Source organism: Mastigoproctus giganteus, chromosome 12, assembly GCF_048544385.1.
Source record: "Mastigoproctus giganteus isolate SK-2022 chromosome 12, ASM4854438v1, whole genome shotgun sequence".
NCBI classification, from domain to species: Eukaryota; Metazoa; Arthropoda; class Arachnida; order Uropygi; family Thelyphonidae; genus Mastigoproctus; species Mastigoproctus giganteus.
This window is the reverse complement of record NC_143586.1, coordinates 65,771,519-65,796,282: the sequence shown is the minus strand read 5'-3', so window position 1 is coordinate 65,796,282 and position 24,764 is coordinate 65,771,519. Positions and strand designations below refer to the sequence as shown.

General features: G+C 37.9%; 1 protein-coding gene across 4 annotated transcripts in view; it reads left to right on the top strand.

Moving 5' to 3' along the window:
* The window catches only part of Patronin (calmodulin-regulated spectrin-associated protein patronin), a 389,298-nt gene that overhangs the window by 345,608 nt on the left and 18,926 nt on the right, over positions 1-24,764 (top strand). For all 4 annotated transcript variants that reach the window (XM_090386590.1, XM_090386589.1, XM_090386591.1 and 1 more), the window contains 2 exons: positions 4,152-4,264; positions 13,425-13,747. In XM_090386590.1, the coding sequence (XP_090242716.1) occupies positions 4,152-4,264; positions 13,425-13,747 (436 nt within the window). The remainder of the gene's footprint in view (positions 1-4,151; positions 4,265-13,424; positions 13,748-24,764) is intronic.

Below are 24,764 nucleotides of genomic sequence, written 5' to 3'. Positions count from 1 at the left end.
TAAAATGTTTGAGTTTTCCTCTGTTGATGCTATGAAGAAGAATTTTAGTCCTGCCAATTTTATTCAATATCCACTCATTTGTTCTTCAATCAAGGTAAGAAAAGTGCAGTATTCTCCTGTAACACCACATTTCAAAATGCCTCAATTTTCTTCCTGTCGGCTCTTTTCAGAATCCATCCTTCACATCCATAAGTGGCAACTGGAAAAATTATCAAATCGATGATTCTCAGTTTCGTCTTTAGAGGCAGATCTTAATCTCTTCATAATTTTGTCAGGTCAGTGACAAACGTTTAGCAGTTGCCGATCTTCTCTTTACATCAGTTGAGCAGTCACCATTTTTATTTATTCTTGATCCTAAGTAAACAACTTCTTCAGTATCTTGCCCATTAACCTTTACTTTACTGGAATCAAGATTACCACCAATCACCATAATTGTAGTTTTACTCATATTCAGAAACATGCCCTTTTTCTTACTTGCTTCACAAACTCTCCCCACAGTTTCTTTCAGGGGATCCCTAGAATTGCAGATTAGCATAGTATCATCTGCATAACGACGATTGTTTGTCTTCAGTCCTCTAGTTTTGATGCTAGTGTCTAAATTTTCCAAAGCTTCATGCATGATATCTTTGGCATATAGATTAAAAAGGTGAGGTGACAATGCAACCCTGCCTGACAACATTACTGATTTGAATAAGTCTGTGTGTTTCCCATGTTGGTTCTTACAGTTTCTTCCTGTTCCTGGTATTGTAGATTAATCAGCTGAATTATGTGGATTGAGAATCCCATATTAATCGTCGTTTCCCAATGATTAATGATACTTATATGGATGTGTTTTCAAAATGTTTTTTTATTTTTATTATTTTTTTTTTTACTCTTCTGTTATTTCTTTAATTGCTTTAGTATAATTTCAGTTAGTATTATTATTAATAGCGGTACATGATGAAACCAAGCAAGCTTTCCTTTTGTTAGACCGGGGTTAGAGCCCGTCACCACCAAATACGGAGGATGCGGAAAGGTCGGGGAATGACCACTGCATATTCCGGAGCAATATGGCCTTAGTTGCTAATGCTTCTAAAAACCAAAACAACAAACAACAGCTTTCCTTTTGGCAAAAAAAATAAATAAATAAATAATAATAAAAAAAAAATCCATTTCTCCTATCCATCCCCCTCCAATAGTTTGTCTAGTTCCTCCTTGAATTTATTCAACCTATCTACTTGTGCAACAATGGATGGAAGCTTGTTCCAGCATTCAACAATCTGTTGGCTGAAAGCAAACTTCTGTGCATATATTCTGTGGCCATCATTCCCAAATTGGATTTATGCTTCTCCCCCTTATGTTCATAATCTGAACCAGAAGAAGAATCCCATCAACATGGAGTTTGCTCAAGTTGTTCAAAGCATTAAACACCTCAATCAGATCACCTTGCAGGTACCTAGTCTCCAGATTCTGCAACTGAACCCTTTCATGATAAGGGCACCCCTTTGTTTCCCCCCTCTCTAATCTTGTTGCCCTAATCTGAACCCATTCCAGCAGCCCTACAACCTTTCTAAAATAAGGCCTCCAGAGCTGTATACAGTACTCAAGATGCCTGACTGTTTCCTTCTACAATTGGATAATTACCTCCTTATTTCCTGCTAGAATAATTACTGTATATCATTGATAAAACCCCATGAGCTGTCCTGGTAGCCTATCTGTGTGCTCAGAGAACTTCACATCAGACTTCACAGTTACTTTTCATTTTTCGCGACCCTGAGTGTAGTACCACACAGTTGATATTTTACTCTGGGATTACTGTTACCCATATGTAGTACCTTGCATTTATTCAATGTTAAACTTCAATTGCCATTTCTCAATCTACTGCCTAATTTTTCTAGATCTTGTTACTCGGACATACCTTCATTACTGTCATTAACCGCCAAGTACCCAAGGTGTAGACTGACCAATGCCTTTTACAATGGGATAATAACCTCCTTATCCCTGCTAGCAAAATTCCTGTATATCATTGACTCAAAACTCCATGCCTGTCTGAATTGCTCAGAGAACTTCATATCTGACTGCATAATTACCCCCCAGTTCTTTTACATTTTCCACTAGCTGACTACACAGTAGGTACATTACTCTTGGGTAATGCTACCCATATGCATTACTTTGCATTTGTCAAATTTAAACTTCAATTGCCATTTTTCAGTCCATCTGTCAACATTTCTAGATCCTGTTGCAGTAGTATGCCATTATTCTGTCATTTACCACCCTGCAAACCTTTGTACCATCTGCAGAATTAGAAAATAGGCCTGATATATCCTCATTAGTATCATTAATAAATACAGAAAACAACAAAGGGCCCAGCACTGAACTCTGTGGGACTCCACTAATAACACTAGTTCACAAAGAACGGTGTCCAATGATAACCACTCACTGTCTTCTCCCATGCAGCCATCCCTTTATCCATAGCAGTAACTTTCCCTTAATGCCATGTTGCTCCAATTTATTCAACAGTCTTATGTGCAACAGTATTAAAAGCTTTCCTGAAATCCAAGTATATAATATCAAAATTATTTTTTACATCCAGTTCCTTTGTCACTGCATCATAGTATCCAGTCAAATTGGTTAGACATATCCCGTTAACAAACCCATGCTGTGACTGAAATATAACTACACTCCTATCTAGATGGTTTTGCATTACTTATTTAACCAGTGACTTCATTATTTTTCCTAGAACAGAAGTTAAGCCAACACATCTGTAATTACTCTTGTTCCCCTTTGATCTCGTTTGTGAGTTGGAGATACATTCACACATCTCCAGTCAATAGGGACCTCCACTAAGTCCATAGATGCTCTCATAATTATGGCTGAGGGTTTGCTTACCTCCTTTGCTGCCTCCCTTAATATAATTTTATAGATTCCATCCACCCCAGATGCCTTTTTTATGTTTAACTTCAACAATTTCTCTTCTACTTTCCTTTCAGTTTTCACAAAATCGTTTAGCTCCCTGTTAGAGTTTAATAAACTTCTGGCATCTCCCTCCCTCCCTAAAGAATTTCTCATGTATGTATAGATGCAAAATACTTATTCAGTCTGTCAGCAACCTTGAGCGGGATCATCAAAAGTTAATCATCGACATTAAGTGGACCAATGTGATTCAGCCCCTTCCCTCTACTTAATAAAGTAAAGGAGTCTTTTCTGCTTTTCTTGGCATCCTTTGCCAGAGACTTTTTCGTAATCTGCCTTCGCTTGCCTAACCTCCTTTATTTCTTCAGTTCTTTGGCTCTTTGCTGAAATGACTCTATCTGGATCATTATCTAAGTTTTCTGATAGGGACCGTGTTGAGGTCTCAGAAGAAAGTGGGCCCACCATGGAGGCCAAATGGGATGCCCACTACCCAGCAAGCAATAAATGCACTTGGGAGTGGGACGCCAGGGCTACTAAGCACCATACCTGCACCACCGCCAGCCTGAATACTGTCCCTTAGACAATGTGAGTAGGGGCATGGCATTGGCATGGTTGACCCTTGAAGACGAACCTATTAGTCCAAGACCACTTCTCTTGTCAAAACAGGCCAAAGTGGTGTGTTGAAGCTTGTCCCAAATCACCAAGATCACCCTTTCTGAGTTACCACAAGTCGCAACACAGCAAACACCGGATTCCTATGGTGTTAGTCTGGCACCTAGGCTGTGAGCATTGGATCCCAGTGATGCTCATCTGGAGAACAAGCAGCATCACTAGGAGGTCCCCTTGCCATGTACAGGTGCCAAGTCAAGGGAAGCTTCAGGAAGGCTGCAGGAGTTATGCATATGGTGGAAAGAGGTCAGCAGTGATACGATGCTGCTGTGAAGGTATTCAGTCTTTTGTTTTTGGGAACAAGGGGTCAACACTTCAAATTGTGTATCGTGTACACAGCATGTACTTTCAAAAGTTCATCATGAAATATATTCTTAAAGACTTAACAGATTTGAATTTGTAATGTATTTTTTGAAACATTTAGTAATAAAGAATTAAGTTGAGTTTACAACATAATCTTAAATTGCAAGTTGCTTTTCACCAAATTCATTAAGAGTTTTTTATTAAATTAAATTTTTGTGCACTATTAGTAAAAATTAGTGATTTTTCACTTTTACTGATTTCTTTTCAACTCTATTTAAATTTTGCAGGTCAGGATCTAAGCCAAGGCCAAAATCTGTTCATAGCAGTGGATCCAGTAGTAATACACCTTCGCTTGATTACCAACTTGGAATGAATCGCAATTCTCATCTTATTCTAGGCGGTAATTTAGTTTTTTATTCTAAGAAAATACAAATACATATCTGTTAAACTTGTATAAATTGATTCTAATTTTTTTTAATAAAATGTAACTTGTTCATACTAATTGAAGATTGGCCTCTTTATTTCTTTCTTTTTTTTATCTAAATTTATTGAGTTTCTTATTTCACATTCAGTTTTAAGTTTCTATGAAAACAGAAAATCTAGTAGAAGTGAAGCGAGTATTGATGAACAAGCCATATTGTGAATTAATAAATTTAAGGCTAAGCTGGACATGCATTTAGAATGAATGGAGGGGTGAAATGGAAGGGTGTTTTTTTTTTTTTTAGTTTTTTGTCGTTTTTTTTTGATTGAGGTGTATAAGGCCTTGAATGGGTTGAGCAAGCTGAATGTTGATGGGATTCTTTCTCAGATTAAGAACATGAGGGGATATAGATTCAAATTGAGGAAAGACATTTGTAGAATAGATGTGCAGAAATTTGCCTTTAGCCAGCAGGTGGTTGATTGGTGGAACAGACTTCCATCTCTTGTTGTGGAAATTGATAGCCTAAATAAATTTAAGGCTGAGTTGGACAGGCATTCGGAACGAATGGAGGGGTGAAATGAGTGTTTTTTTTTTTTTTGTTTTTTTTTTGGTTGATGCTGCTTAAGCTTGCTCCCTTGCACCATATGCCTCTACTAATGCTAATGTGAAATCTTTTAATTTCTCGCTCATAATAACAAATATCACGAAATTCTGTTTTTTCCACCAAAATAGCCATGTATATTAAAACAAACACTGTTTGTTTATTTGCAAAATTATACATATCTTCTAAAGAGAAAGGGCATCCATATTTTGAGATATTATTTGCTGTTTAACACGTTTACTGCCGACTGTGAGTTAATTCCTATTTGGCGATCTGGCCCAGGACACCACATCGAGTGAACTCGGACTGGTATGACTTGCCTTTCAAGCGCAGCTACGAGTATATTCGTAGCAAATACATGCAACTGATGGATAGTGGGCTTCTGGGATAAGAATGAAAAATCAACCACGGCATCAGAAAACAGAATTTATTCACAAAAAAAATATTTTATTCACACAAAGAGCTAGCTTCTCTTGGCACACTAGAGAATAATAGCGTGTTCTGTGGCATTTGTTATTTCTTGTACATACTCAATACGGCTTGGTCGGGCGTTGGTTTTTTCAGTTGGTGGTATAGCCAACTGAAATTCTAAATTATGAATTTTACGTTCAGATCTAATCTATTTTGGAACATTTTTAGAATTTTTTCTCCAATCAGAGATTTAATGTAACTTTTCCATCAAGTTATGGGTTCCACCATAAAATCTCCTAATTCAGAGAAACCGTAACTTGATGGAAAAGGATGTATGCATTATGCATATATATTTCTATAATATCTAATGCAATATTTTTCGGCCATCTGATGGTTTTTCTTAGTGCTGAATAATACAAGAGCATTTGATTCTCATACCATTGTTTGGCGCATAATGGCCTTAGCTGCTGTTGCGCCATAAAACCACCACCACCAACAACAACAACAGCAGCATTTGATCCAATCAATCTATGAACCAGAACTGTATGACTCATCAACAAGCTCTTCAAATTCCGAGTCACTCATATTAGCATAGAGCTGAAGCTCTTTTTTGGTCAGTGGTCTCTTCTTATCCATGTTTTAGGTGGTTGTTGTTTTCGTTGGCACTAGCTGCTAGAATCTTGATTGGTTCAGATAATTAGCATTCAGTGTACTTTAAGTGTTATCTATGCCACCAATCAAAAAAAAAAAAAAAAAAAAAAGTGACAAAATGCTAAATGCAACATACATGACTAAGTCTGTGTCACTGCAGCGGATTTACGCACAGCACTGACTCATATACAGCGAATTCTGCAAGTTGCAACATATCTGATTTAATCGAGTTAACTCGTAGTTGTCTGCCGCGAAGAATTTTCTATTACGTACACCAACTACGAGATAATTCGCAAGTCTGGTTTTTTACAACAATAAGTTTTGGTCATGAATATATATTATAATTTGGATTTTGAATAATTTAACATGGCAAACTCAAATTGGCGTCGGAGACCAGTTTACCCAAATAAGCCTTGTCAGTCAACGTGTTAAATTTGTAATCCATTCTAAAAAAAATGGGTGCCATTTCTCTCATCTAGCATTGCTGCTCATTCAGCAAGCTTTGTAACATATTCTTACTAATTATATAAGCTAGTCATAGTTTACATGAATTTGATGAGAGTTTGATGTTTTTTATTTTTTTTTTTTATATGAAAACCCCAAACACAAGAGGAATTATAACCTATAGTAGAATGCTTAGTACCATGCTTAGGTTGGAGGTTGAGAAAATGAAAGAAGATATTTGTTGACATTTGAGACATTAGACTTGAACTTCTGCAGACTGTAATTTTCAGGAAATACGTATGAAGGAAGGTTGCTCCAGAAAACGGCAGTTGAATGAATAAACGAGGAAGATGAAAAGTTGGTTCTGTGAGTTTGAAGTTGGACGGTAAATGTATGTTGGCTGGTGGTGGCACATGTTCAGAAGTTTTTCTGTTTTGAAAGAGAGAGCGGGAATTATAGAAGTCAATTCAGAAGAACAGTGTCCATGGAAGTATCTGTAGAAAAAACATGCAGCAGAAACAGTACATCTAGCAGTGGAGTGGAGAGAATCTATTAGAGATGAGTCATTAATTAACCTAACTGCCCTCTTCTGAATGGAATCAATAAGCCTGAGAGAGGTTTTGGGGACACCGCCCCAGATGTGAGAACAATATTCCATGGTAGGGCGAATTTGGGATTTTTACAGAGTGAACAGCTGTTTCGAAGAAAAATTACAGCAAGAGCGAAAGAGAAAACCAAGTTTTTTAGATGCAGAGGAAACAATATTTGTAATGTGCTGTGCCAAGAGAGATTCGAAGTCAGGGTAATCCCGAAAAGAGATATATCATTTTGCCTAGAAATCGGAGTGTCACTAAAGATAAGCATAGGAGCACAAGAATCCTTTTTGCGAGATATAAGACAAGACTGAGTTTTAGAAGGGTTGAAATCAACTAAGTTTTCTTTACTCACCTGGAGATCGGCATTTAAGGAATTGGTAGCGGATATTCGAGAAGTTGAAGCTGACTGAGCAGGGCAAGGTTTCTCAAAATGGAAAGTGGAATGCAATGTGCTATCATCAGCAAAACTATAGATAGGATTACCAGTCAATGAAAGAAGATCATTAATATACAAGAGGAAAAGAGTGGGGGAAAGAACTGAACCTTGGGAGACACCAGCATTAGTGGAGAAGTTAGAAGACAAAGAGCCATTTACCATCACCCTCAAGGATTTCTTATAATCTGCCTTTGCCTGACTAACCTCCTATGTGACTTGATTACAGACTAGTTAATATCTCCCATTGGCTTCTGTGTCACCTGATACTTTATATGCATCCCATACATTTTTATTCTCTGCCACGAGCCTCATTAGTTCACCTGACACCCATTTAGGCCTAAACCTAAAACAGTATTTCTTAGTTGAAATGAAAGGCCTAGTAGCCTCCAAAATTAAGTTCCTGAATTCTTTCCATTTAGAATTCAATGTTGGTAACATCATCAGTTGATCCCACTGTACACAATTTAAAAACTGTCTGAGACCCCTGTAGTCACCTTTATGAAAGCAATAGCCCTTCCCTTTAGCCTTGATGGTAATTACATCTTTAAGTAATTCCCACATCAGCTCATTGTGATCACTGTCACCCAGTGGTTCCTTTATCTGCAAAATTCTTAATGCATGCATAATCACTGCTGATAATCAGATGAAGAGTATTACTCCTTCTGGTTGCCTCTTGAACATGTTGCTGTAGAAAACAGTCATCCAATAAATCCACAAAAGTCTTGCTAATGTGCGAGTGACCGACCCACATTTTCCAATCAATATCTGGAAAGTTAAAATCCCCCATTATAAGACATACTGATTTGCTGGCCCACTCTATTTCTCTGCACAATTTCTCATTATACTCTTCAGATTCATAAGGCCTATAACACACCTCTCATTTTTCCTTTCCCAGTGCTTATGTCACACCAAACAGACTGAACTTTGCATTGCCCACCAACTTCAATTGGATGCACTTCCTTAGATATTGTGTTTCTTAACTAACAGCATATCTCCTCCTCCTTTCCTGTCTTGTCTATCCTTTCTGTATGCATTGTACTCCACAAATTCCAATTCTGCACTGCTTATGTCTGTGTGATTCCACATCTTTGATATCCCAACAATATCTGCCTTTGATGTCTTGACTAGAACGTCAAGCTCATCAAATTTATTAACTATACTCCTAGCATTGGTGTACATGCAAGTATACATGCACCTGTTTCTACTCTTAGTTACCCTAACACTGCCCATGTATTTATTTGTTCCACTATGACTCCCAGCAGTCCTGGAAATCTCCATTGCCTTGCTTTCCGGGCTGCTGCTCATTCTAATAGAAGCATAGCAAGAATAACTTTTGCCTCTGCCTGCGGCCACTGTTAACCTTTTAGTCTGTGCATTCCCCCAAGCTAGAAGTTTTCTGACCCACCTAACACTGCCTCGATAGCATCAGCAAATATTCTTGCACCCTTTCTAATTCAGCGAGGGGAATGCCAAAGGGACCTGGGGTGGATGGGATCTATCCAGTTATATTAAAGGAGGTGGCAAAGGAAGTAAGCAAACCCTTAGCCATAATTATGAGAGCTTCCTTGGACTCAGGGGAGGTACCCATAGACTGGAGATGTGCAAATGTGACCCCAATTCACAAAGGAGGATCAAAGGCTGACACGTGTAATTAAAGACCTGTGAGTTTAACTTCTGTTCCAGGAAAATTAATGGAGGCACTGGTTAAAGAAGCACTGCTGGATCATCTAGACAAGACTTCAGTTATAGCTCGGACACAGCATGGTTTTGTTAAGGGGAAGTCTTGCCTGAGCAATTTGACTGGATACTATGATGCAGTCACAAAAGAACTGGATGCAGGGAATAACTTTGATATTATATACTTGGATCTTAGAAAGGCTTTTGATACTGTTGCACATGGAAGACTGCTGCACAAATTGGAGTAGTGTGGCATTGGAGGAAAATTGCTGCTATGGATAAAGGGGTGGTTGAGGGGGAGAAGACAGAAAGTGGTAATCAATGGACACTGCTCATCGTGAACTAATGTTTTTAGTGGAGTCCCTCAGGGTTCAGTGTTGGGTCCATTATTGTTTTCTGTATTTATGAATAATATTGATGATGGTATATCAAGCTTAATTTTACAAAGGTTGCCAGGGTTGTTAAGGACACTACTGACACTATGCTGCTGCAACAGGATCTGGAAAGATTGAGCAGATGGGCTGAGAGGTAGCAAATGAAGTTTAACATTGACAAATGTAAAGTACTACATATGGGAAACAGTAACCCCAGAGCAACTTATCAACTCTGTGGTACTACACTGACAGTGGTAGAGAATGAAAAGGACCTGGGGGTAATTGTGCAGGCAGATATGAAGTTCTCTGAGCAGTGCAGATGGGCTGCAAGAGTAGCCCATGGTGTCTTATCAGTGATATACAGGAATTTTTCTAGCAGGGATAAGGAGGTGATTATTCCGTTGTGTAAGGCAATGGTCAGGCCACACCTTGAGGAGTGTATACAGGTCTGGAGGCCTCATTTCAAGAAGGATGTAGAGCTGCTGGAAGAAGTACAGAGAAGGGCAACAAGATTAGTGAATGGAACAAAGGGTTGTTCTTATGAAGAAAGGCTTAAGTTTTGCAAATTACAGTGTCTGGAGACAAGGCACCGGCGAGGTGATCTGATAGAGGTGTATAAAGCCTTGAATGGTTTGAGCATGCTCAATGCTGATGGGATTCTGCCTCTTGCTCAGAATAATCACCTGAGAGGGCATAAATTCAAATTGAGGAAAGACAGATGTAGGATAGATGTGCGGAAATTTGCCTTTAGCCAGCGGGTAGTTGGTTGGTGGAACACTTCCATTCATTGTTGTGGAAGTTGATAGCCTAAATAAATTTAAGGCTCAGCTGGACAGGTATTTCGAACAAACGGAGGGGGTGAAGTGGAAGGTTTTTTTTTTTTTTTTTTTTGGCTGATGCTGCATAAGCTTGTTTTCTTGCATCATATGCCTCTACTAATGCTAATGCTAATAAATTGCCAGTTTTTGATGTTATGCTCAATTTCTTTTTAACATCAATAAAAACTCTTGCTCTTTCACTCTTATCGACTCCACTCCAAAAATGGTGGTATTTTCCCATTATTTCCTCTCCACATCCCTTTTTCTTTGTCTCCAATAACACAACGATGTCTAAATTGAATTTTTGCAGTTCATCCAGAAGAAAGTTTTTTTTTTTTTTAGTTGAAAGACCCTGAATATTCCAGCATCCCAAAATCATTTTCCTTTTCTGTTTGCTGAGTTGTTACCGAAAGTGCAGTCCGTTTTCATTTTCACTTGTAGGTTGTTTAGCATTTATGTATTTTTTACATTGAACGAGGAGCTAGCTCGTTGCAGCAACCCCCAACCTGGAGGACCAGGTATCTCTCTTAGTCTGGCCCCTACCCTTTGACCTGTCTGGCTTGGGAGGCCCTGCTAGTAGCTAAGCTACTGCCGACTTAGCTCTCCGGGTCATCGTGACACGAAAGTCAACCCACTGCCACAAGGTAGAGATTACCATTGGGGGAGATGCCAGCCTTAATTGAATTTATTGATAATATACATACAGTTGTGATCTTTTTATTACTAATTGTGATGTGTTATATTGTTTGTATTGTGACATGTGACAAATAAATAGTGACCTAATTTGTTAAGTCACTGAAATCTTTTAATTCTTCTGCTTTGCCTGAACTGGTTTTGGCACATTATAGCATTAGTTGCTGATGGCACTAAAATCCAAACAAACAAACCATGTAACCAGAAGCTACTATTACAATCTTGTGAGATAATCTCATCAGACATCCACAGCCTCGGTTTTAATTGGTGAGCAGCAGTCTCACCTTGCATGGTGCAACAAATGTTATAATAATTATTATTATAAGCCATATGGTGCAAGGAAGCCCGAGGCTTATGCTGCACCAGCCAAAAAAAATTTGAGTACCCAGAGAGAGAGAGAGAGAGAAATCTACCTGGGGTAGATTTTTTGGTCCATAAAGAAGTGTAAATTTGTTCTGTGGAGTGACTAATCTTGCTACACCCTATTCTAATCAGAATGGCATGTGAGGATGGCTGGAGAATGCCTGCTACTGGAGTGTATTGTACTGACAGTGAAGTTTGGAGTAGGTGGAGTTATGATGAGTATTCATGGTTCCATGGAACCATGAATACTGATGCCTACCTTAATATTTAGAGAATTCCACATTCTCTGTGATGTGGCAGCTTTGTAGTCCAGACCCATGTTTATCCCCATGCCATACCAGTGGTGTCATTCTATAGTGGTTTTTGACATGCATGTAAAAAGTTAGAAAGCCAGCACAGATTCCAATTTGAATCGTATGGAACACCTACGGGATGAACTGGGACATCAGATGAGGGCCAGACCAGCACTTTCCACATCAGTAGGTGGAACATGCTGGTCTGGCCACTATTCTGTAGGAGAATTGGAGGATTATACCCACTGTCATTCATTGGTAGAAAGCCTACCTAAGAGAGTGGAGTGTGTCATAGCAACCAGAGGTGACCACTATGCAATTGAAGTGAGTGGCAGCAACATCAGTGTAATGTGTCTAGATACTTTTTTTTTGGAAGGTATCATATACAGTGTTAAGATGGTTTTCGGTATCATAAAAAATACAGAAAAGAATAGGAAAAAGTTCAAAATTATCCTTCATCTTGCTATATCAAAAACAAATATTAATTCTGTTTAAACTGCTTTGCATATCAAATCTAATAAAATTTATTGAAATTTTATTATGCGCTAATTTTTGATAAAGTTTTATTTGAGATCTATGTCAATATTGTGTTGTTAATGCATATCTAATGCTTTATGTAATTATAATATTCCTGCAGATTTTTGGGAGAATATTGAAATCTCAGTAACAAAGGTGTATGATTTCAAAATTAATTCATTTCTTTTATCATAATTATCGTCCATCAGTTCACCATTGCTATCTGGTTGATACACTCTATAGCCAAAAACTAAAAGTTTTAAAATTGACATTAGTTCTTTAGTATAAATTTCTCTTTAGATATTAGTAAAATCACACATATATCATCAATAAAGCAAAAAAGACATTAAAACATTATTTTGAATTTGAAATGGAGATTTACAATGGTGTGGGAATGACTTTGTAGCAGAAGTTAAAGTTCTTGAGCCTATGGGTAACCCTTTTGTTTACTTACATAAACCCACCTATGAATCTATATAGTTATTGAAAATGTATAACTCATTGAAAGCATTACACAAATTGCTGTTGATCCCACATACATTTAAACATTAAATGCAAATACAGTAGTAAGAGCAACATAATAAACAAGTTACTAATATCCAAAATAATTTTATGTTAGACATTACCTGTTCTACAAAAAAAAAATTCAAAGTGTTAATTAGAAAATATGCTTAAAATGCATTTATTTAAAACTACAGTTGAGTAAGATAGCAGAGAGCCTTTCCGTAGCACAGTCCTCTGTAAAAGTAATAAAAGATGCTCTTGTGGGCTATTATTATAAGAAAAAGTAAACCAACTTCCTTACTCTTAAATGTCAAGGACAGCTCAAGGACGATACACCAGGAGATAAAATATGCTTGGTTTCAGGAACTCCAGAACAAATTCAGGCTGCTAGCAACATTCTTCATGAACTTATTCAAAGTGTGATGGTAAAATATGCAAGACTTTAAAACTTGAGAGCAGTGTAGAGAATCAATGTGAGATTACTTCCAGTAGAAATGCAAAAGTTCTGTTTGCTATAGGACAAAAATCTCACCCTAAGCTTCTCTGGGTTTTTTTGAAGAAGAGCACATAATTTTGGATCACATAATTTTTGTAATGGGTTCTTCTGAAATCATTCATTTTTTAAACATTTGCAGGAGTACAAAACTACCAAAGCAGCAATAATTCATGCATGTGCACTGCAGGAATAGTATAATTATCTAAATAGTAAACATCTAGAGAATGATATTGAGACATATCAGTTAAATGTTTTCCTATTTTCAGGTTTAGACTATCATGATATTGACACAGATTCCCTGAACAGTGTGAATTCTTCTTCTCTACGCCATCCCAGTTCTCCTTCTCAGCTGCCATCAGTTGGTAGCCTTGGACTTCTACCTGGTGCTCGAAATAAAGGATCTGGTCCACCTAGTGATGGCGCATCAGATACAGCTTCCACTACTTCATCTGCTTTCATTGCTGAATACACAGGTCCCAAGTTATTTGTAAAACCAACAGCAAAATCTAATAGAGGAATTATAACAAATGCTGTCAGTACTGTATTAGCTGGTGCAGTGAATGCAATAACAAAAAAGAAAGTTTTAGAGGTAGGTTCTAATTAATTGTTTCCACAAAAACAGTTTTTATTAGTAAATGAATATTTGGTACTGATGTTTATAGTAGTGTAAATTTAAATAAACTGGAATGATTATTTTGCAATTTATAATTTAAGCTAAATGTAGTCCAAAATCAAGAGAATTTAAAATTATACAGGTGTGCCTTCATTTAAAAAAAAGCAAATAGTAATAATGTCCAGTGAATTTTTGGTGTTAATCGTGATAATTTAAAGGTAAATAATTGCAGTATTATTCAAGGTGATCACTGATACTGTCAGTTACTTTATTCTCAAATTTGGCGCATTACAGCCTTAGTTGCTAATGCGCCAATAAAACCCAACAACAACCATTCTCAAATTTGGTTGACTATGATGAAAGGCTTTGAGATGCAGTAGTCTTATGCACTTGTCAGTCAATTAAAATAACTAAAACCTGGAGATATTTCCTGGAAACTGGTAGTCAGAGAAACTCACTAAAACTTTTATACAAAAAAAAAGTGACTTCAAATCTTCAGGGTGCATGTACTGATTATCCTAGATGAATTAAAACCAAAGCTGGACTAGATTACATGTTTTTTTGAAGACTCAGTCTCCTACAGTATATTTGTAATCCAAACAAAACATCATCAGTTTGATTGTTACAAGACAGTGCATAAAAGTGTTCCTTTGAACACAATAAAAATTACTTCAGTCACAGCACGGATTTTTTAAGGGGCGATCTTGTATGATCATTCTGATTGGATATTATGATGCAGTAACAAAAAAACTGGTTGTAAAAAATAATTTTGATATCATATACTTAGATTTCAGAAAAGCATTTTACACAGTTGCATATAAAATATTGCTGTACAGATTGGAGCAGTGTGGCATTGAGGGCAAGTTACCATTATGGATAAAGGCTTGGTTGAGTGAGAAGAGACAGAGTGGTTATTGATGGACATTGACCTTTCTAGACTAATTTTATTAGTGAAGACCACAAGGATTCATTGCTGGGCCCATTGCTGTTTTCTGTATTTATTAATGATATTGATGAGTCGTAATGCCTTAAGTTTGCAGATGATACAAAGGTTGGCAGGGTGATTGTTGACAATAATCAAGGTATGCTACGGCAACAAAATCCATAAAAATTAGGCAGATGGACTGAGAAATGACAATTGCAGTTTAATGTCGAAAAATGCAAGGTACTGCATATGGGTAGCAATAATCCAGATTAATTTGGGGGGGGGGGACAATTGTGCATTCAGGTATGAAGTTTTCTGAGCAATATAGACAAGCTTCCAAGTCATGGGATTTTGTCAATGATAGACAGGAATTTTCTATCTGGGATAAGGAGTTGATTATCTCATTGTATAAGGCAATGGTTAGGCCACATCTTGAGTATTGCATACAGATCTGGTGGCCTCGTTTTAGGAAAAATGTAGAGCTGCTGGCATGGGTGCAGAGAAGGGGAACAAAGGGGATGCACTTACCAAGAAAGGCTTCATTTTTGTAAATTGCTGCCTCTGGAGACTAGGTGTCTGTGAAGTGATCTGATTGAGGAAGTTTAAGGCTTTGAATGGTTTGAGCAAGCTCAATGATGATGGGATTCAAATTGAGGAAGGATGGTTGCAGAATAGATGTGTGGAAGTTTGCATTCAACCATCAGTAGGTGATTATTCAAACAAACTTCCATATGTTGTTGTGGAAGTGGATAGTTCAAATAAATTCAAGGAAAGCTAGACAATCTCTTGGAGGGGACGAACAGATAATGTGGGAAAATTTTTTCAGGATGATGCTGTACAGTCGGTTCTGCTATAACGCGGTACATGTGTTCCTAAAAATCTTCACATTATGGTATTTCCTGCATTAAAAACAACAGGGCTTATGGGAAAAATAGGGATAGGGGCAGAGCACTTAAGAAAATATGTTCAGTCTGGTATGTAAAATACTAAAAACATTAGAAACCCAATAAAATTGTGAACACAGGTTTAAACATCTTAAATTTCTAATAAATATTACAGTAAATATAGCACTAATATATTTACAGTATTATACTAATTTATATTTTTGTTCACCAACATTTTTTTAAAATTTTTTATTATAATATTTAAAACAGTAAAAAAGATAAACAATCAATAACAATAAATGCAGCACACACAAATTGCACATGCGAGATATGGAGTAAAAAGATTCTGAAGATTTATTTATATTCTTTTATATAATTTCAATAAAGGGGAAACACATTTCACCATAATAACTTAAAAACCCACAGAATTCCAGCTATCAATATTATTGCAAATGCAATGAGATCCAGTTTACTACCCATTTATAATTAGATTGCACTAACAGAAAAGCCCAATAAACTACCTACAAATTATTTTATTGTTTAGTGGTAGTGACCTCCAGAAATGTTTTCTGCTGCTCCCATTATCGGCCCCGGGTGCCAAGCGTTATAGTGATCAAGCAATTTCCTGAGTTATTTCTAGAGTGTTTTCTCAAAGATATAGTTTTGTTTCAGTTATAAAAGTTTTCTTACTTTTCTATTATTAGGCAACTTGATCTTACAAATCATAAGCAAGTTTAAGAAAGGAAAAACACCTTTCTTCTTTTTTCCTTAAATTAACGTACTAACTTGTATACTGCTTGGTCACTCTAGTGGCACTGCTCCTGCCTCCCCGTGGCAGGGCCAGTAACCTGGGAGAAGAAATCCACTCTCCCAGGGCTGAAAGGAGTAAAGATGGATAAAAATATGTATCCACCTTTAGAGCCATTGAGCTCAAGACGAGACAACATAAATGACAATGAAAATGACTTCTCTCAACCCAAGAGGCTGAGAACAACCCCTCAAGAGGAGATACCATCATTCCTCATTCTACACTCTCTCTCAGAGCAGCCTCTCAGTAAGTTATCACCATTCCTTATACAAAAATGTATTGAGTCTGCTGCAGGTTCATTGAAAATGGTAAGGCAACTTCAGTCTGGGGATATTCTTGTAGAGACCATTAAATCTCAACATTCTGAAAAATTATTAAAGATGACTACCTTTGGTGGACAACCAATAAACGTCACTCCCCATGCCATCCTAAACTCCTCGAAGGGGTTAATTGCAGAATGGGACTTATTAAATGTATCAGAAGAGGAAATAGTCCAAGAGCTTCGAGAACAAAAAGTAATCCAAGCAAGGAGAATCCTGACTCGGAAAGATGGTACTCTTGTTCCCACAAGGAGTATAATCCTCACTTTTAGCTCTCCTATTCTACCAACATCTGTTAAAGCAGGCTATCTTCATTGCTGTGTCTGTCCTTACATCCCGAATCCAGTCAGGTGCTATAAGTGTCAAAAATATGGACACTCCCAAACTGCATGTAGAGGTGAGGCAATATGTCCAAATTGTGGATCAAAGGATCATAATCAATCTGAATGCACTGCTACTTCTCATTGCCCAAACTGTAAAGGTAATCACCCGGCTTTTTCCAAAAATATCCGAATTATGGAAACAAGGGAAAAAAATCCAAAAATATAAAGTCGAGAATAAAGTCACATACTCGGAGGCGAGAAGACAAATACTCAAAATAGAACCAAAGCGTACATATGCCACTGCTGCTAAACAATTTCAGTCAGTAGGTATTCAAACAGATGTTACAGTTCCTCCAAATATATCCATCGCTGATTGGTTACGTTCCTTGCTCTCTGCTTCCAAACGGTGTCCTTCACGATAAAAAACTGAACAAGCCAGTAACCCCAATTACCATTCCAACCGACGTGCCTCAAACAGCAAAACCAAAAGTGGCAGAAACTAAGGTGCTGAACCCACCAGTTTCAATGAGCATGGATGTTGACCAACATAGTGAATCAGACAATGGTATATTAGAACTTCATGCAACTGATGAGATGGACGTCACACGTCCCTACTTTCCAGAGAAAGTGAAATTGGATCGATGCAAGCAAGTTTCAACTAAAAAGCAGTCAAAAACAAAAATAAACAACAAAACCATTAATGGAAAGATTCCTCCAATGGAATTGTAGAGGCTTTCGCAATACAAAAGACGATTTATATGATCTCATCGACCGGTATGATCTAGCAGGCATATCCCTACAAGAAACCTACATAAATGCACGAGTGTGTCCCACCATTAAAAATTACACCATCTTCAGACGAGATAGGAGAATAGACTTGCCAGCCCATGGAGGAGTGGTAATTCTTGTTAGAAACAATGTTCCATCAAAACATATTGCTCTTCAGACCCCTTTTGAAGCAGTGGCAGTGCCTATTGTAATTGGCATCACTCTTACAATAGCGTCAATATATATCCCTCTTAATTTCTTATTCTCTTTAGACGACCTAGAAAATCTAATAGACCAGCTACCATCTCCGTTCTGCTTGCTCGGAGACTTCAATGCACATCATTCGCTGTGGGGATCTCCAACAATTGACAAGAGAAGTAAGCTAATAGAATCCTTTCTTGATGCTTATCAACTTATGGAACCCTGGATCCATGAGTTCAATAGATCTCTCGATCTGTTCTCCCTCCATATATACTATTATGGAGTGGTCTGTTCTTGAAAATCCACTGAACAGTGATCACCTGCCAATTCTCTGCAAACTCCAAACACGAGCAAACTTCCCTTCACTACGTCGCTCCATTTGAAATTCCGTAGGGCACACGGGAGTGAATATGCCTCTCATGTTCAGTTAGATGATAAAATAATACAATCTCAGACCATAGAAAATGTCACGGAACATATATTACTAGTCAAATATTACTAGCTGCTACCATTGCAATACCAAAATCTTTACCGGGGAAACGGAAACACAGTAACTACTGGTGGAACCAAGATTGTACGCATGCGAAACAGGAAAAAAATAGATCTTGGAATTTATTTCGTAAATTCTCCACAACTAGTAACCTAATTAAATTCAAAAGACTGAAAGCCAAGTTCCATAAAATAAGAAGAAATGCAAAGAAAGAAGCCTGGATTAGCTTTTCCTCAAGTATAAATAAGGACACAGATAGTAGAATCATTTGGAGGAAAATTCAAACGCTCAATGGCAAATATGCTAGTGGGAGCCAGACGTGTTCAAAGCCGCTAAGTGGATTTTCTTATTTATTGATTTGAAATTATTGTTTTTCTAAAACTTTTGATTTAAATTTAGTAGTATAGCATTATTTTCTGATTAATCTGATGTATTTATTCTTTACTCGGCCTTGTAATTGCATAAAACTATCGGTAAGGGTAATCATATCCACGTGTTACAAGTTGCAGCTCTGCTGAATGAGAAGTTTTTTAGCCATATTTAGCCACTTTATTGACTAATTGATACATCAAATTATTTTCTATAAGTAGCTTATAGACCTAGTCAGGATCGTAAGTTTATTCTGAATTGAGACAGCGAGATTTGGAAGTTAATCAATACTTAAGTGTCCGTAGATTTACCGTTCGTAACTTGCGCCATTGTTATACGATACAACGTTATATCCCGAACTAGATAGCGTTAGTATAGTATAGTATATAATATAATATTGTCAATTAATCAACAAAATCTATTAATTTTGTTGTCAATTAAATTGTACTTTTAACTAAATACATATAACGACTTAGATTACAAACGTAACATAATTAATTAATACTTAACTTGATACGAAGTTATATAAACGGAACTCGTAGATAATATTTGATACTGAAAAATATATATGGCGTTATAACTGTTGGGATACAAGTTTAGGGTTATAATTTTGTACTGAAATTGAAATTTTATTGAAATTAAATCGAAATCATGACTCAGACCATAGCAGCAAAGCAAAAGGCTCAAGCTAATGGCAGTGCTGTGGCTCAGAGGAGAACTGAGGGGGAGCAGTTGCCCTCTGAATCACAGCCTTTTAAAATGCACTGCTTGCATGATGTTTGTGGAGCAATCGGGTACGGGACATGATATTGCCATGGGGAATGTCTTTGTGTGTGCGCGATTCAAGGAGTTTAACGAAATCAGGCGACAACTCAGTGTTGTTATGGGCCTATATGAGAGCTTGAAGGACAGGGTGGAAACCCTCAAAGGATCTAAAGTGAGGGGCCCATCAAGCTCTCAGCTGCACACATCAAAATTAAAAAATACACATATTAAAAGTAGGAGACCGGAAGAATTACTTAACAAGTACAGGTCACTGTTGAAAAAAAAACTGTGAATTTGAAAGTGTCTGCAATTCTGCCCAGACACGATAGGAGGGAGTATATGATGAGAGCCTTGTCGATCAATTCAGCCCTGGAAAGATTTTGCAAGGCTCAAGGAGTAGAATTTTTTCAGCCTGGTCTGCACTTGTTAACAGAAGGGACTGCTTCTACAGGGATTGGATACACTTAAATAGAAAGGGTGCAAGAATATTTGCTGATGCTATCGAGGCAGTGTTAGGTGGGTCGGAAAACTGCTAGCTTGGGGTGATACAAGGACTAATAGATTAACAGTAGCCACTGGCAGAGGTGAAAGTGATTCTTGCACTGCTTCTATTGGAATGAGCAGAAGCCTGGAAAACAAGATGCAGGATATTTCAGAGACTGCTGGGAGTCATTGCGGTACAAGTAAACACATGGGTTGTGTTAGGGTAGCTAAGAAAAAGAACAGGTACATGTATACTTGCATGTACTCCAATGCTAGCAGTTTGGTAAATAAATTTGATGAATTTGAGGTATTGCTCAAAGTATCAAAGGCGGATATTGTTGGGATATCAGAGACATGGTGTCATATAGATATAAGGAATGCAGAACTGGAATTTGGGGAGTACAACGTCTACAGAAAGGATAGACAGGATAGGAAGGGAGGAGGGGTTATGCTATTAGTTAAGAAACACATAAAATCCAAGGAAGTGAAGCCAGTTGACATCACTGGACAGTGCAGTGTCGAGTCAGTTTGGTGTGACGTAAGCATTGGGAGATCAAATTTGAGAGTAGGAGTGTGCTATAGGCCTAATGACTCCGATGAGTATAATAAGAAACTGTACAGGGAAATAGAGTGGAAGTGGTGAAACCCATGTTTAGTCTCTAGAGCAAAAGTTTCCGGCATTCCCCTCCCCCCATACTTCTCCTTCAACCCATGCACGGTACTAAGTACTATAGGTTTTCATACCTTTCGTGTTTGGGGTTTTCGTAAAAAAAAATCAGAGTTTTATAATGGGGGATTTTAATTTCCCAGATATTGACTAGAATTTGTGGGTTGGTCACTCACACACTACAAGGCTTTTGTGGATTTATTGGATGATTTTTTTTCTACATCAGCATGTTCGGGAGGCAACTAGAGGGAGTAATATTCTTGATTTGATTATCAGTAGTGATTCTTCATGCATTAAGAATCTGCAGATAGAGGAACCACTAGGTGGCAGTGATCACAGTGTGCTGAAGTGTACCTCTTTACTCAAAGGGGTAAAGGGAAGGGTTATTGCTTTCGTAAAGGCGACAACGATGGTCTGAGACAGTATTTAAATTCTATACAGTGGAACCAACTGATGATGTTACCGACTGCAAATTCAAAATGGGAAGCATTCAAAGAACTTATCTTGGAAGCTACTAGGCTTTACATACCAACTAAGAAATATTGTTCAAGGTTTAGGCTTAAATGGATGTCAGATGAACTAATGAGACATATGGCAGAGAAGAAAAATGCATGGGATACATATAAATTAACACATGACACAGAAGCCTGTGATAGATAAAAGTTGATCTGTAACCAAGTTACAAAGGAGGTTAGGCAGGCAAAGGCAGATTACGAGAAATCTTTGTCAAGGGATGCAGAGAAAAACAGCAAAGAGTTCTTTACTTACGTAAACCCTAGAAGGAAGGGGATGAATCAAATTGGTCCACTTGATGTCGATGGTTCAACTGTTGATTATCCTGCTCAGGTAGCTAACAAACTAAATGAATATTTTGCATTGACATTCACACATGAGGAGTTATTCAGCAAGGGGAATACCAGAGGTGTATTCAACTCTGGCAGTAAGCTAGACAATCTTGTAATAACTGACAGTAAAGTGGAAGAGAAATTGTTGAAGATAAACACAAGAAAGGCACCTGGGGTGGATGGGATCTATCCAGTTATATTAAAGGAGGCAGGAAAGGAAGTAAGCAAACCCTTAGCCATAATTATGAGAGCTTCCTTGGACTCATGGGGAGGTACCCATAGACTGGAGATGTGCAAATGTGACCCCAATTCACAAAGGAGGATCAAAGGCTGACACAAGTAATTATAGAACTGTGAGTTTAACTTCTGTTCCAGGAAAATTAATGGAGGCACTGGTTAAAGAAGTATTGCAGGATCATCTAGACAAGACTTCAGTTATAGCTCAGACACAGCATGGTTTTGTTAAGGGGAAGTCTTGCCTGACTAATTTGATTGGATACTATGATGCAGTCACAAAAGAACTGGATGAAGGAATAACTTTTATATTATATACTTGGATCTTAGAAAGGCTTTTGATACTGTTGCACATGGAAGACTGCTGCTCAAATTGGAGCAGCGTGGCATTGAAGGCAAATTGCTGCTATGGATAAAGGGGTGGTTGTGGGGGAGAAGACAGAGAGTGGTAAGCAATGTACAGTGCTCATCGTGGACTAATGTTATTAGTGGAGTTCCTCAGGGTTTAGTGTTGGGTCCATTATTGTTTTCTGTATTTATAAATAATATTGATGATGGTATATCAAGCTTAATGTCCAAGTTTTCAGACGATACAAGGTTGGCAGGGTTGTTAAGGACACTACTGATGCTATGCTGCTGCAACAGGATCTGGAAAGGTTGAGCAGATGGGCTGAGAGGTAGCAAATGAAGTTTAACATTGACAAATGTAAAGTACTACATATGGGAAACAGTAACCCCAGAGCAACTTATCAACTCTGTGGTACTACACTGACAGTGGTAGAGAATGAAAAGGACCTGGGGGTAATTGTGCAGGCAGACGGGCTGCAAGAGTAGCTCATGGTGTCTTATCAATGATATACAGGAATTTTTCTAGCAGGAATAAGGAGGTGATTATTCCGTTGTATAAGGCAATGGTCAGGCCACTCCTTGAGTACTGTATACAGGTTTGGAGGCCTCATTTCAAGAAGGATGTAAAGCTGCTGGAACGAGTACAGAGAAGGGCAACAAGATTAGTGAATGGAACAAAGGGGTGCTCTTACAAAGAAAGGCTTAAGTTTTGCAAATTACAGTGTCTGGAGACTAGGCACCGGCGAGGTGATCTGATAGAGGTGTATAAAGCCTTAAATGGTTTGAGCATGCTCAGTGCTGATGGGATTCTGCCTCTTGCTCAGAATAATCACCTGAGAGGGCATAAATTCAAATTGAGAAAAGACAGATGTAGGATAGATGTGCGGAAATTTGCCTTTAGCCAGCGGGTAGTTGGTTGGTGGAACAGACTTCCATCCCTTGTTGTGGAAATTGATAGCCTAAATAAATTTAAGTCTCAGCTAGACAGGTATTTCGAACGAATGGAGGGGTGAAGCGGAAGTTTTTTTTTTTTTTTTTTGGCTGATGCAGCATAAGCTTGCTTTCTTGCATCATATGCCTCTACTAATGCTAATGCTAAAATGTTCAGTCCCCAACTACAATACTAAATTGGGAAGGGAAAGAGTTGTCATCACCGGGAGAAATAGCAAATCCCTTAACGGAATAATTTGCCAGCATATCAGCAATATCCACCTTTAAGCTAACCTTTCAACGAATCTGCAGAAAACCATAAGATAAAGTTTTCTACGGCAGTTTTACACCCATACAACCAGCCATTCACATTAACAGAATTTCTAGGGTCACTCAATAAAACGCCCAGTAGTGCTGCTGGGCCAGATGGGGTCTATTATATAACGTTAAAACAACTTGACAACAGAGCAAAAAGAACATTGTTAAAATATTACAACTGTATTTTCTTATAAAATACCTACCCACTCTCCTGGCATCACTCAATTGTTCTAGCCTTCCCGACGCCAGGAATGGATCGTACAGTTCCGCATAACTACAGGCCGATTTCACTGACTAGTTGTTTAGGAAAAGTCCTGGAAAAAATGGTTCACAGGTGGCTAACGTGGTTCCTGGAAACAAACAACTTACTAAATAGCAGCCAGTATGGATTTTGAAAGAACCGGTCCACGCTAGATGTGATGATAAAAGCAGAGGCAAACATCCGAAATGCCTTCATAATGGAGAGAACATCTAGTCATGATTAATCTTGATATTGAAAAAGCCTTCGACACCACCTGGCGATGTGGTGTACTAAAAGATCTCCATTCTTTCGGCTTGAGAGGTCAGTTACCTCAATTTATACAAAACTTTCTACACAACAGAACGTTTCAGGTAAGGTATATGAACAATTTATCCAAATCATTCAAGAGGAGGGTGTACAGCAGGGTTCCATTCTAAGTCCAGCATTATTTGCAGTAAGAATTACAAATATGACATGGGAAGTACCAAATACAGTAGAATCGTACATGTTTGCCGGTGATCTCATTATCTCTTGTCAATCCCAAACTATGAACACCATCGAAAGACAACTTCAAATTTCCATAGCTAAAATAGAATCATGGACACTGCGGAATGGTTATTCTTTAGCAGAAAAAAAATCCACTGCAATTCACTTTTGTAAAAAACACAAACTCCACCTGGATCCAGAAATATTTTTAAAAAACAGCCTGATACCTGTCACTAACAATTTTCGTCTGTTGGGGGTTACATTTAGATAATAAATTTAATTTTGCTTCCCATATATGTTACCTTCGAACTACATGTCTTAAACTGGAAATCCTAAGAGCCGTTTCTGCTATGTCCTGGGGTGCTGACAGAAGCTCTCTCCTTCATCTCTATAGAGCTTTAATAAGATCACGCTTAGATTATAGATCACCTGTCTATGACTCCGCTAGGAAAAGTTCGCTATTACGTCTGAACACCATACAGCATAGTGCCCTTAGGATAGCTGTGGGAGCCTTCAGAAAATCTCCGATCCATAGCCTGTATATTGAGGCAAATGAACCTCCACTGCATCTAAGGAGAAAATCCTTAT